The sequence below is a fragment of the Cervus elaphus genome, chromosome 8, assembly GCF_910594005.1.
Source record: "Cervus elaphus chromosome 8, mCerEla1.1, whole genome shotgun sequence".
Lineage (NCBI taxonomy): Eukaryota > Metazoa > Chordata > Mammalia > Artiodactyla > Cervidae > Cervus > Cervus elaphus.
Window position 1 is genome coordinate 15,600,549 of NC_057822.1, and position 12,410 is coordinate 15,612,958.

The 12,410-nt window shown below is 45.2% G+C and overlaps 1 protein-coding gene across 4 annotated transcripts in view; it reads right to left on the minus strand.

The window, feature by feature from the left end:
* The window catches only part of DIS3L2 (DIS3 like 3'-5' exoribonuclease 2), a 353,242-nt gene that overhangs the window by 32,989 nt on the left and 307,843 nt on the right, over window positions 1-12,410 (minus strand). For all 4 annotated transcript variants that reach the window (XM_043909686.1, XM_043909689.1, XM_043909687.1 and 1 more), the window contains exon 14: window positions 8,900-8,979. In XM_043909686.1, coding sequence (XP_043765621.1) covers window positions 8,900-8,979 — 80 coding nt within the window. The remainder of the gene's footprint in view (window positions 1-8,899; window positions 8,980-12,410) is intronic.

Genomic DNA, 12,410 nt, shown 5'->3' on the forward strand with positions numbered 1-12,410 from the left:
GTGGCTATCACCAGAAGCCCCGTCCAGACACACAGTCTTGGCCCTCTGGATCTGTGTTCCCAAGGGTGACTGGGCAGGGTAGGGGTCCCCAGGCAGACCGGCCCCTGTGGGATCTGAGGACAGTACTGTGGGCTACACTCTGCCCACCTGGCCTCCTTTCCCCACCCTTCTCCTTCACAGGACCAGGGCAAAATGAGCTTTGGAATCTGCTAGAACTAGGGTGAAATCCAGGCTCTGCTCTTGACCATGGTGCGACCCAGGGCAGGTTAACCTCTCTCTCAGCCTTGTTTTATTTAATCTGCTAAAACTGTGAAAATAATATAACCTTGTTGACTTCTTAAAAAATCTGTAAAAAAAATAAATGAATAAAAAATTAAAAATCTGTAAAGTTATAAAAATTAAGATCTGTCTTGGATGGTTTGGGGTCACAGCCCCTAGCCCAGGGCAGGTGCGCTGTGGGCATTCAGGAGGTGGTCACCTCTACCATAGTCAGGCTGCATGGATCAGAAACTATAGAGGTCATGAGTGAAGTGCAGCCTTGCAATTCAACTCAGCTTCTGCAAGTATGCTTGGCATATTTAATGCTCTTTATAATGATTACTATGCCCCCCATCAGGCAAAAAATGGTACAGAATGATGTAAGTAACTATAATTACTCTACAGAGTCAAGTGAAGTTTCTGCAGCCTTTCTTCTATGTGTTAGTTCTTCAGGATTCATAAAGTATCCAAGGAGACAGTTTTCCCTGACGTCAGACATAATGTAATCCTCATGATAATCCCACAAAAAAAAAAAAAAAAAAAAAGACAAGACAAAGGCTGGAAAGAGATTTGACTTCTCAGGAGCCAGGTTCCCTCTCTAAAAGGATTCAGTCAGGTCCCCCAACCGCTTCGTCCAGCAGTATGTGCCAGGTCCTGGGCTAGGCACTAGGGCTGCTGAAACGAACCAATCAAGGCCTTGACCTTAAAAGGACTCAGCCCAGGAGGAGGCAGCGGACAAGCCAACCAGCACCTGGAGTGCACTGATGCCGGAGCAGAGCCAGACAGGAGGGGCGCAGGGCCACTCAGATGGCACTCGTGATTCAGCCTTCGTGACGGCTGTCAGGGGTTGGAATGGCTTCCCCAAAGAAGTGACGCTTCGCTGAGGGTGGAAGAAGTAGAAGTTACCCAGATGGGCGTAAGGGGTGGTGGGAAAGAGCTGTGTTCTAGAAGCAGGGCGTGGCCTGGTCACCCAGAGACACTGTGCAGGTGGCAGGCTCAAGATGTCAGGCAGGGATGGAAGATGGGTTTGCTGGAGTGGGTAGGCGTCCCATCACAGAGCTGTCTTCTGCTGATGGTACCCAGTCCCTCCTACTAGCCCCTGAGCCCCTGAGGCTCACACCAATGTTCATTCAGCTCTCCAGCCTCAATGACTAGTTCTGTACTGGTGCCCCGCAGAAACTCTGTGTATGCTTGTTGAATGGGTCACATTTTACAAAGTTTACTTCAACTTCCGGTTTCTGACAAGACAGTAGACTGAACTGAGGCAGACCTCTTTCCCAACACAAACATGTAGAAAAGATGGACGAGATACTCCAAAAGAATCATCTAAGTGTATGACTGGAGGAGAAGGGGATGACAGAGGATGAGATGGTTGGATGGCATCACCAACTTGATGGTCATGAGTTTGAACAAGCTCTGGGAGTTGGTGATGGACAGGGAGGCCTGGCGTGCTGCAGTCCATGGGGTCTCAAAGAGTTGGACATGACTGAGCGACTGAACTGACTTAAGTGTATGACTGAGCATGAAAGAAAGGAGGGAAAACGGCCAGTTACTTGAAATGAAGAGGAAACTAAGTCAAAGTGGTAATCATTACCACAGCAAAGGGGAGCTGGGAGTATGATACCCTGATACAGTTACAGGAGCGAAGGTTTTAATGCCCACAGGAGGGAGACCATCTGGCTGGAAGCTGGAACTGAGAGGCCCACAGAAAGCCAGGACCCAGGAAGGGCTGCTGGTCTTCAAACAGGGATCAGGAAGCCCTCTTTCCCAGCCCAGAGGACCATCTGTAGGTGGAACAGAGGGGAGGCGCTCCTTTCTGGGGTGGGGATCCCAAGCAAGCCTGGACCGCCTATGGGTGTGGAGGCTGAATGCATACCACCCAGGTTCTGGGAATCCTAAACCAAGAGGTAATGTCAAACTGGCAAGACCTATGGAACTCTCGGGGTCCCAGCAGAATAAACACCAAATCGACGAAAGGACACATGCACAACCCAGGAACGTATGGGACTCTCACAGAGAACACAATCCCCACTAAAGATGACCTGAGAAAACGGAACAAACCACGTGAGGAAATGAACCACCCTATGGTAGGGACCTGACAGAAGCAGAAGATATTAAGAAGAGGTGGCAAGAATACACAGAAGAACTGTACAAAAAAGATCTTCACGACCCAGATAATCACAATGGTATGATCACTCACCTAGAGCCAGACATCCTGGAATATGAAGTCAAGTGGGCCTTAGAAAGCATCACTACAAACAAAGTTAGTGGAAGTGATGGAATTCCAGTTGAGCTATTTCAAATCCTCAAAGATGATGCTGTGAACATGATGCACTCAATATGCCAGCAAATTTGGAAAACTCAGCAGTGGCCACAGGACTGGAAAAGGTCAGTTTTCATTCCAGTCCCTAAGAAAGGCAATGCCAAAGAATGCTCAAACTATCGCACAACTGCACTCATCTCACACACTAGTAAAGTACTGCTCAAAATTCTCCAAGCCAGGCTTCAGCAATACGTGAACCGAGAACTTCCAGATGTTCAAGCTGGTTTTAGAAAAGGAAGAGGAACCAGAGATCAAATTGCCAACATCCACTGGATCATCAAAAAAGCAAAAGAGTTCCAGAAAAACATCTATTTCTGCTTTATTGACTATGCCAAAGCCTTTGACTGTGTGGATCACAACAAACTGTGGAAAATTCTGAAAAAGACAGGAATACCGGACCACATGACCTGCCTCTTAAGAAACCTGTATGCAGGTCAGGAAGCAACAGTTAGAACTGCACATAGAACAACAGACTGGTTCCAAATAGGAAAAGGAGTACGTCAAGGCTGTATATTGTCACCCGTCTTATTTAACTTATATGCAGAGTACATCATGAGAAACGCTGGGCTGGAAGAAGCACAAGCTGGAACCAAGATTGCCGGGAGAAATATCAATAACCTCAGATATGCAGATGACACCACCCTTATGGCAGAAAGTGAAGAGGAACTAAAAAACCTCTTGATGAAAGTGAAAGAGGAGAGTGAAAAGTTGGCTTAAAGCTCAACATTCAGGAAACAAAGATCATGGCATCTGGTCCCATCACTTCATGGGAAATAAGAGGGGGAAACAGTGGAAACAGTGTCAGACTTTATATTCTTTTGGGCTCCACAATCACTGCAGATGGTGATTGCAGCCATGAAATTAAAAGATGCTTACTCCTTGGAAGGAAAGTCATGACCAACCTAGATAGCATATTAAAAAGCAGAGACATTACTTTGCCAACAAAGGTCCGTCTAGTCAAGGCTATGGTTTTTCCATTGGTCATGTATGGATGTGAGAGTTGGACTGTGAAGAAAGCTGAGCGCCGAAAAATTGATGCTTTTGAACTGTGGTGTTGGAGAAGACTCTTGAGAGTCCCTTGGACTGCAAGGAGATCCAACCAGTCCATCCTAAAGGAGATCAGTCCTGGGTGTTCACTGGAAGGACTGATGCTGAAGCTGAAACTCCAATACTTTGGCCACCTCATGCCAAGAGTTGACTCGTTGGAAAAGACCCTGATGCTGGGAGGGATTGGGGGCAGGAGGAGAAGGGGACGACAGAAGAGGAGATGGCTGGATGGCGTCACCGACTTGATGGGCATGAGTCTGAGTAAACTCCGGGAGTTGGTGATGGACAGGGAGGCCTGGCGTGCTGCAATTCACGGGGTCACAAAGAGTCGGACACAACTGAGCGACTGAACTGAAGTGAACTGAAAGCCAAGTCATCAGAGACTACGTTTGGGAGAACAGGTACTCTTAGAAGTAGAAATAAGTGAACAATCAGAAAGGGGTTATAAAATAAGTATAATCAAAATAACTAGAACATATGAAAGGAAGAGAAATAGTGAAAAACTAGGACACACAAAAAGAACAGGGGGAAAAAATAGGCTGATTTTTAAAAAGCTCCAAATATAACACCTAAAAATTAAAAATAAAAAACTAAACACTCCAATCAGAATGGAGTATCCAAGAGCACACTACAAACAGCTACTAGGAGAGTAGTGGACTTCCCAGGTGGTGCTAGTGGTAAAGAACCTGCCTGCCAATGCAGGAGATGTAACAGACATGGGTTCCATCCCTGGGTCAGGAAGATCCCGTGGAGAAGGAAATGGCAGCCCACTCCAGTATCCTTGCCTGGGAAATCCAACGGACAGAGGAACCTGACAGGCTGCAGCAGACAGGGTTGCAAAAGTGTTGGAAATGACCTAGCGACTAAACAACCACCACCTTGAAGTCATGGGCCAGGCTTGATTTACCTTTGTCTCCGTAGCACCTCGCACACACACATAATGCCTGGAGTAGGGGCTTACTAAATGTTGAACTGAATTCTCATGAATCACTTGTTCACCTTTTGACGCCTGTTTCTTGCTCTAGGAAGAGATCTCCAAAACCCAGTTTGAGGAACATGACTGGATCAGCTCTGGCTTCACTGGATTTCATATTAAAGGTAGGTGAAGTTTCTCCAACAGAGAAAAAGAAGGTTGTCTGCAGGTATGTGGGCTGTGAAGGGCGGTGGGGAGACAGAGGCCTCACACCCCTTAGATGCAGATTTGAACAGCCTTGGGAGGCTGGCAGAATAATTGGAGGAGAAGGCTTTACTAATCTCACCCGAGGCACAAGAAGGCAGCTTCTTTACCCTAATGATCTCAGAACTTTAAGAATGTTTATCTGGGGACTTCCCTGGTGGTCCAGTGGCTAAGACTCCATGCTTCCAATGCAGATTTGATCCCTGGTCAGGGAACTAGATCCCACATGTCACCACTGAAGATCCCACATGCTGCAAACTAAGACCTGGTGCAGCCAAATAAATGAATATTGTAAAGGAAAACTTAAAAAAAAAAAAAAGAATATTTACCTGAGAACTGTGCCCTCCAAAGTCTAAGTCCCACCAGAGATGGACAAGTCCAAGGTCCTGTTCTCCCTGGAGCCCAGAGGCCGAAAGGAGCTTCTTCATGGAGAAGGAGAATGGCATGACGTGGAGTCATGGATCGGGGCTACTAGGATGTTCCAGGAAAGAACACGGATACAAGAGTCCAGGAAGCAGAAAAGCAGAGTGCCTATTTTCAAAGCTATTCCATCTGATGGCAAAGACCACTGGGGAGAACGCGAGAGCCTCAGTACTTACTCAGAAAAACTTCTTTGCTGACGGATTGCATTTGGCAGTGATAAATACTAAAATGATTACAAATTATACTGCAGGGAATACCCAGATAAAAGTAGGAGTTTCAATAATTAATCGTACCCAACTAATATTCAGGTGGGGCTTCCCTGGTGGCTTAGCAGTAAAGAATCTGCCTGCAATGCAGGAGAGCTGGATTTGATCCTTGGGTCTAAGATCCCTTAGAGAAGGGAATGGCTACCGACTCCACTATTCTTGCCTGGGAAATCCCACGAACCGAGAAGCCTGGTGGGCTACAGTCCACAGGGTCACAAAAAGAGTCGGACAAGACTGACCGATTAAAACAACAATATTCACTAATTTCTTCTGTACGTAGAACCTTATTTCTCTGCTGCTGTTGCCTTCATTTTTTTGGCTGAGACAACATGAAGTGTTGTCTAAGCCCCACTTAGGGGCTGGGCTGAAATCTCACTTCCTAAACACCAATGTTGAGATTCAGGCAGTCGAGGAATTGTCCCTGAAAGTGAACAGAGAACCACAGACAGGGCAGAGCCAGGGGAGAGAGAAGAATGTCTCAGCCAAGCTCAGGGGGTTCTCCACGCTTGACTTCAAGGTCACAGCGGGAAGAGGAGTCTAGTCTGCCTTCGGACAGAGTGCTCATGGACAGAGACCTGCAAGAGGCATGTGCACCAGCCTCTGCCCCAATCAGTTCTCTGCAAGCTGCCGCCACAGTTCACGGAGGCGGCCCTGCTGGCACTGGGAAAACAGAAGGGAAGTCATGAGATGATTTTTCTGTTTGGGAAGGAGAGGGCATCAACACTTACTGCAGGCACTCTATGTGCTAGGCTGGCGACAATGTCACCCCATTGAATCCCCATGACAGTCATGCCAGAAAAGTATCATTAATCCCATTGCTCTTAAGAGATGAAAAAACTTGAGGCTCAGGGAGGTTAGAAAACTTGTCCACAGGTTGAGAATGAACCCCAAGGCTGCCTCTAAGAGGATCAAGAGAAAACCGCAGAGGGGGCCACCGAGGCATCTATCACACTTCCTGAGATCATGGCTCCTACCCAGTTTCCTACACAAAGGCTTTCTCTTACAGGTCCTCAGTCAAAGCTTATCAATACTCACAACTCCTACATTCTCTCCTACATTGCTTTGTCTGATAACATGCTAGTTATCAGAATCAGGGACTAGGCCAAGAAACAAAGCTAGCTCTTCTCTCTGATCAGCTTTAATAACAATGTCAGTTGTTGTCACCAGACCTCGGAACTGCTCAGACATGGACTTCAAGCTACTGCCCTTCTCCAACTGAACAGAAACTCTGTCAACCTTATTTCCAAAGAGCAGAGAGTCAGGCCGTGAACCTGACACTATTGTGTTACCGGGGCCACAGTCTGTCATGTGAAGGGCTGCCTTCTGACATGATGGCCTGGAAATCCTGCAACTGTTTTCCAGAAACAGAGCCATCCAAGAAGAGTGATGGTGTTAAAGGATGCTTGGTCAGCTTTCCTGAACGACTGATTTGGCGGGAATTGTGGGTACACAATAGCTTAGGATAGCATTCTCCTAAGGATAAATTACAAATGAATAACACCTTGAAAGTAATCTGAATGGAGATTTGGTCTTGAAGGCACTCAGTAACCCATCTGCCACCAATAACAGAGCAAGAGTTCTTGAGGAAGATGCAAGTTTTCTTCTAGAAGGTTCCACTGGCATGTGCCTATTTGATCCTTCCACTGGGTAAAACAAACCAGCTTGGATACTTAAACAATTAGTCCTCACGTCCAGGTTGGGACTATTCTTGTCATCACTGAGTAGCACCTTGGGACAACAGCTGTCTTTCATCTATTTTCTTCCCAGAGTTAATGTGATAATGTTGACTCTGCCTCACTCAGCTGAGGCAAGTGACCTTAAACAAGTTACTTACATTCCCTAGACCTCAGTTTCTGCAAATACAATAGTAATAGAAGAAAATTCTTCAGGTTATCATGAGAATTAAATGGGATAACACTTAATTACAGTACTATCCCTCGACTAGTCCGCCTAGTCAAAGCTATGGTTTTTCCAGCAATCACATATAGATGTGAGAGTTGGACTATAAAGAAAGCTGAGTGTTGAAGAATTGATGCTTTTGAACTGTGGTGTTGGAGAAGACTCTTGAGAGTCCCTTGGACATCAAAGAGATCCAACCAGTCCAACCTAAAGGAAATGAGTCCTGAATATTCATTGGAAGATCTGATGCTGAAGCTGAAACTCCATTACTTTGGCCACCTGATGGGAAGAACTGACTCATTTGAAAAGACCCTGATGCTGGGAAAGATTGAAGGCAGGAGAAGAAGGGGACAACAGAGGATGAGATGGTTGGATGGCATCACTGACTCAATGGACATGAATGTGAGGAAGCTCTGGGAGTTGGTGATGGACAGGGAAGCCTGGCGTGCTGCAGTTCATGGGGTGGCAAAGAATCTGACACCCCTGAGCAACAGAACTGACTGATCCCTCGACTGTGATACACACAGTAGGTGCTCAATGGCAGCTGCCTTCACCATTCATCACGGTCATCGTCTTCTTCAGGGCACACCCCTCACCTCACTCATCACCACTTTCACTGTCCCACAGACAATCATTCACAGTCAAGGGGGCAGTCTGTGATGAAGAAAAGAGGTGTATAAAACTATGCCAGGAGCCATCTTTGTAATAAGGTCACCAACTTAAACCTCTGTAGGTACCCACGAATGGCCCATCTCTAAAATTCCTAAGGTAAGGAGGAGGGACACATTGGGAAATTGGGATTGACATTTCCACACTACTATATATAAAATAGATAACTGACAAGAACCTACTATATAGCACAGGGAGCTCTGCTCATTACTCTGTCATGACTTATATGGGAAAAGAATCTAAAAAAAGAGTGGATGTATGTATATGGAAAACTGATTCACTTTGTTGGACAGCAGAAACTAACACAACATTGTAAATCAACTATATTCCAATAAAAATTATTAAAAACAATTGAAAACAAATTCACAAGGCAGGCAGACTATCACAACAAACTCCTATAAATAGTATAGTCAGACTGAACTACAACAAAAGTCACACAGTGAACCCAATAAGCAAGCACATGACTGGAGATGAAGTAGGGGTGGGGGGTCAAGAAGAGCTGGAGCCTGGAAAGAAGGTTTGCTTTGGAATATATTGGGATAGCCAAAAACCTTGTTCGGGTTTTCCCGCAAGCCCTGCACGAATCTTTCAGCCAAGCCAATACTCCTAACACATTACCTCTGCTCTGACACAAGTATTTTCACATCCTATACAGAAGGGCAAAAGAGATTTTACAGGAGAAATACTTTTGTGCCAGCTATTTTCTAGTACATTCACAAAAAGTGTGACTGCCTCCCTGAGGATCTCTTAGTCAGGGAAGCCGCGTATATGGAAGCCCAGGGGTGCTACCTCCACAGGACAGGGTCAGGTGACACACTTTCCCACAGAGTGGCTTACTTGTTGCTGTCTCGGTACTCGTAGACATGACATCCTTGAGGCAACCCAGTCTCATGGTCCAGAGTGAAAGCAAGCTTTAGCTGCATAAAGAGAGAAGGGAAAAACGAGTACATTTTAGGCAGTGACAGCTGAAATGAAAAACAACAACAAGAAAACCAGCAAAATCACTTTCCCTCAAGAGGACGTGTTGTGGAGAACCTGGCCTGCCCGCCCTGGGAAGAGCCTGCACCCTACAGGGACACGGGTGTCAAGGAGAATTGTCACCAGGACTCAAGTTCTCCATTCAGCGAGCAACAACTTTTATTAAAGCCCCTACTTGGTGCCAGACTCTGAGTGAGCAGATGGGGAAAGAGCAGAGAACAGTAGCAGAGAGGATCTTATGGTTTAGTAGAGGAGACAGACATCCATTACATAATCGTGCTGATGAATGGAAAAAACATTTATACATATAATATATATATGAAACTTTAAATAGGTTCTCTGAAGAAGAAAAAGAAACCTCCTGTGTTTCTAGAGGGGTAAATAACTTGACCTAGACTGGGAATGTGGGAAGGCGGAGGGGAGAAGAGGGCCTCCTTGGCAGAGCCCTGGGTGCAGGACTTGCAGGAGCTGAAGGATGGATTGGGGGCAGGGGGGGTATGTTGAGCAATGATGCTGGAGAGGAAGGCCAGGGCAGGGTATGCAGGGCCTTCTGAGTCATGTTGGAATTTCTGACCTTTACCTTATCTAGCAAAGGGAAGCCTCTGACATGTTTTAAGAAAGGGTAGATGACACGACCAAAGTTACATTTTAGCAGGATCCCTTTGTCTATTATGTAGAGCAAAGACCGCAGGGGAGAGAGAAGAAGTGGGAGCCCCTGTGGCAGATGACTGAGCAGTGCAGGTGATTGGTGATAGGGCTGGAGCAGAGGGCAGGTGGGCGAGATGAAGAGAAACGGACAGTGTGAGATCTTGAGTAAAGGTTCAGGAACAGAATGCACAGAATATGCTGATGGATTCAGTGCTGGAGAATGTGAGGACAGAAAACAGGAAGTCGAGGATGGTTCAAGTTTTTGATGTAAACAACCAGGAAGGTGGTGGTTCCACTGCTGAGCTGGAGGACTGAACGCAGGGATGGGCAGACAGCCCAACGTCTGATTTTGGCCATGTTGACTTGGAGGCGCTCCTTAGCTTTTTCCTGATTAGGGAAGATCAGGAACAAGGATTCTGGTGATGATGTCTTGGTTTCTTTCCGGATTCTGAGGGGAGTGCTCAGGTGTGGCTGAGAAGCCAGAGCTCTGTGAGTTGTGTCTGCCCTGCTGGGGCCCAGACAGCTAGGGCAGCTCTAACAATTCCAAATGCAGAGCCAGTTATCAGATTTACAAATTTCCTGGGTTAACATCACCAGGGAGGGAATTCCCTGGAGGTCCAGTGGTTAGGACTTGGTGATTTTACTGTGATGGTCTGGGGTTCAATCTAAGATCCTGCAAGCCACACAGTGTGGCCAAAATAATTCAATTAAACTTAAAAAAATCACCAGGGAAATTTTTAACTAAAATTAACTGCACATTAGGAGGATATATTATTATAACTTTTCTTTTTTAACTGCAAGGCTGCTGACACAACTACTGATCTGCATCATTAGATTCTGGATGCCTTTCCTCTTCCTTAGAGGGACATGAGCCTGTAGGAATGGCTTGTCCTCTCACTGACCCAGATGAAAATAAAAAAGCAGAAACAAGCCCTGTTTCACCAGCATGGAGCCAGGAACTTCGAGTCAAAGGCATGTTTTCCCCACAGAGCACCACTTGGATCTTCCCAGACCTCTTTCAGTAAAACAGAAAACAGTTATTTACAAATATCTGTTAATTATAACCCCCCTTTTTTTTCTTTACTTTCCTTTTTATAGCTAAATTCAGGTCTCTATATATTTAGTCCATTTCAAAGACTCTACTGCTTAGAAATTTTCAAATCCTTTGATTCAGTGTTCAAGTTACAAATTTATGACTCGGAGAAGTATCATAAATGTAGGAGGAGAGAGTTTTCTTTTAAAAAACTATTTACTTCAGTATTATTTATTGGAAAGACTCTGAAAAACCAGAAATAGCAGAATAGTTAAATAAACCATACTAGAGTCAGGTGCAGAATAGCATACGGCTGTTAAATGGTTTATAAAGAATTTTTATAAAAATTCTTTAATAAAATATTTTATTTTATTGGAAAATAAATAAAACTGGGAAAATATTTGGGTTAGATGAAAAGAAGCAAGATGCATATTTGATCACATACCCCCAAAAAAGTACATTAAAAAAAAACACACAGACGGCATAGGAGACTGGAAGGAACAATGTCAAAATGGCAACAGCAATTGTTGTTGTTGTTCAGTTGCTCATTCATGTCCAACTCTTTGTGACCCCCAGGACTGCAGCATGCCAGGCTTCCCTGTCCTTCACCACCTCCAGGAGCTTGCTCAAACTCATGTCCATTGAGTCGGTGATGCCATCCAATCATCTTGAACACTGTCATCCCCTTCTCTCCTACCTTCTATCTTTCCCAACATCAGGGTCTTTTCCAATAAGTTGGCTCTTCTCATCAGGTGGCCAAAGTATTGGAGCTTCAGCTTCAGCATCAGTCTTTCCAATGAATATTCAGGGTTGATTTCCTTTAGGACTGACTGGTTTGATCTCCTTGCTGTCCAAAAGCCTCTCAAGACTGCAACAGTGATGGCTTGACTTTCTTTGCATTTTCCAAAGTCTTTATGAGAAACATGATGAGATAAAATCTGTTGTCCTTAGTCACACAGAAAAATTTGAAAATGTAATTTTTAATCCAAATCTATGACCCAACCACTAATGCTGAAGAAGCTGAAGCTGAACCGTTCTATTATGACCTACAAGACGTTCTAGAATTAACACCCGAAAAAGATGTCCTTTTTATTATAGGGGGCTGGAATGCAAAAGTAGGAAGTGAAGAGATACCTGGAGTAACAGGCAAGTTTGGCCTTGGAGTACAAAATGAAGCAGGGCAAAGGCTAATAGAGTTTGACCAAGAGAATGCATTGGTCATAGCAAACACCCTCTTCCAACAACACAAGAGACGACTTTACTCATGGACATTACCAGATGGCCAATTCAGAAATTAGATTGATTATATTATTTGCAGCTGAATATGGAGAAACTCTATACAGTCAGCAAAAACAAGACTGGGAGCTGACTGTGGCACAGATCATGAACTCTTTATTGCCAAATTCAGACTTAAACTGAAGAAAGTAGGGAAAACCACCAGACCACTCAGTTCAGTTCAGCTCAGTCACTCAGTCATGTCCAACTCTTTGCAACCCCATGAACTGCAGCACGCCAGGCCTCCCTATCCATCACCAACTCCCGGAGCCTACCCAAACTCATGTCCATTGAGTCAGTGATGCCATCCAACCATCTCATCCTCTGTTGGCCCCTTCTCCTCCTGCCCTCAGTCTTTCCCAGCATCAGGGTCTTTTCAATTGAGTCAGCTCTTCGCATGAGGTGGCCAAAGTA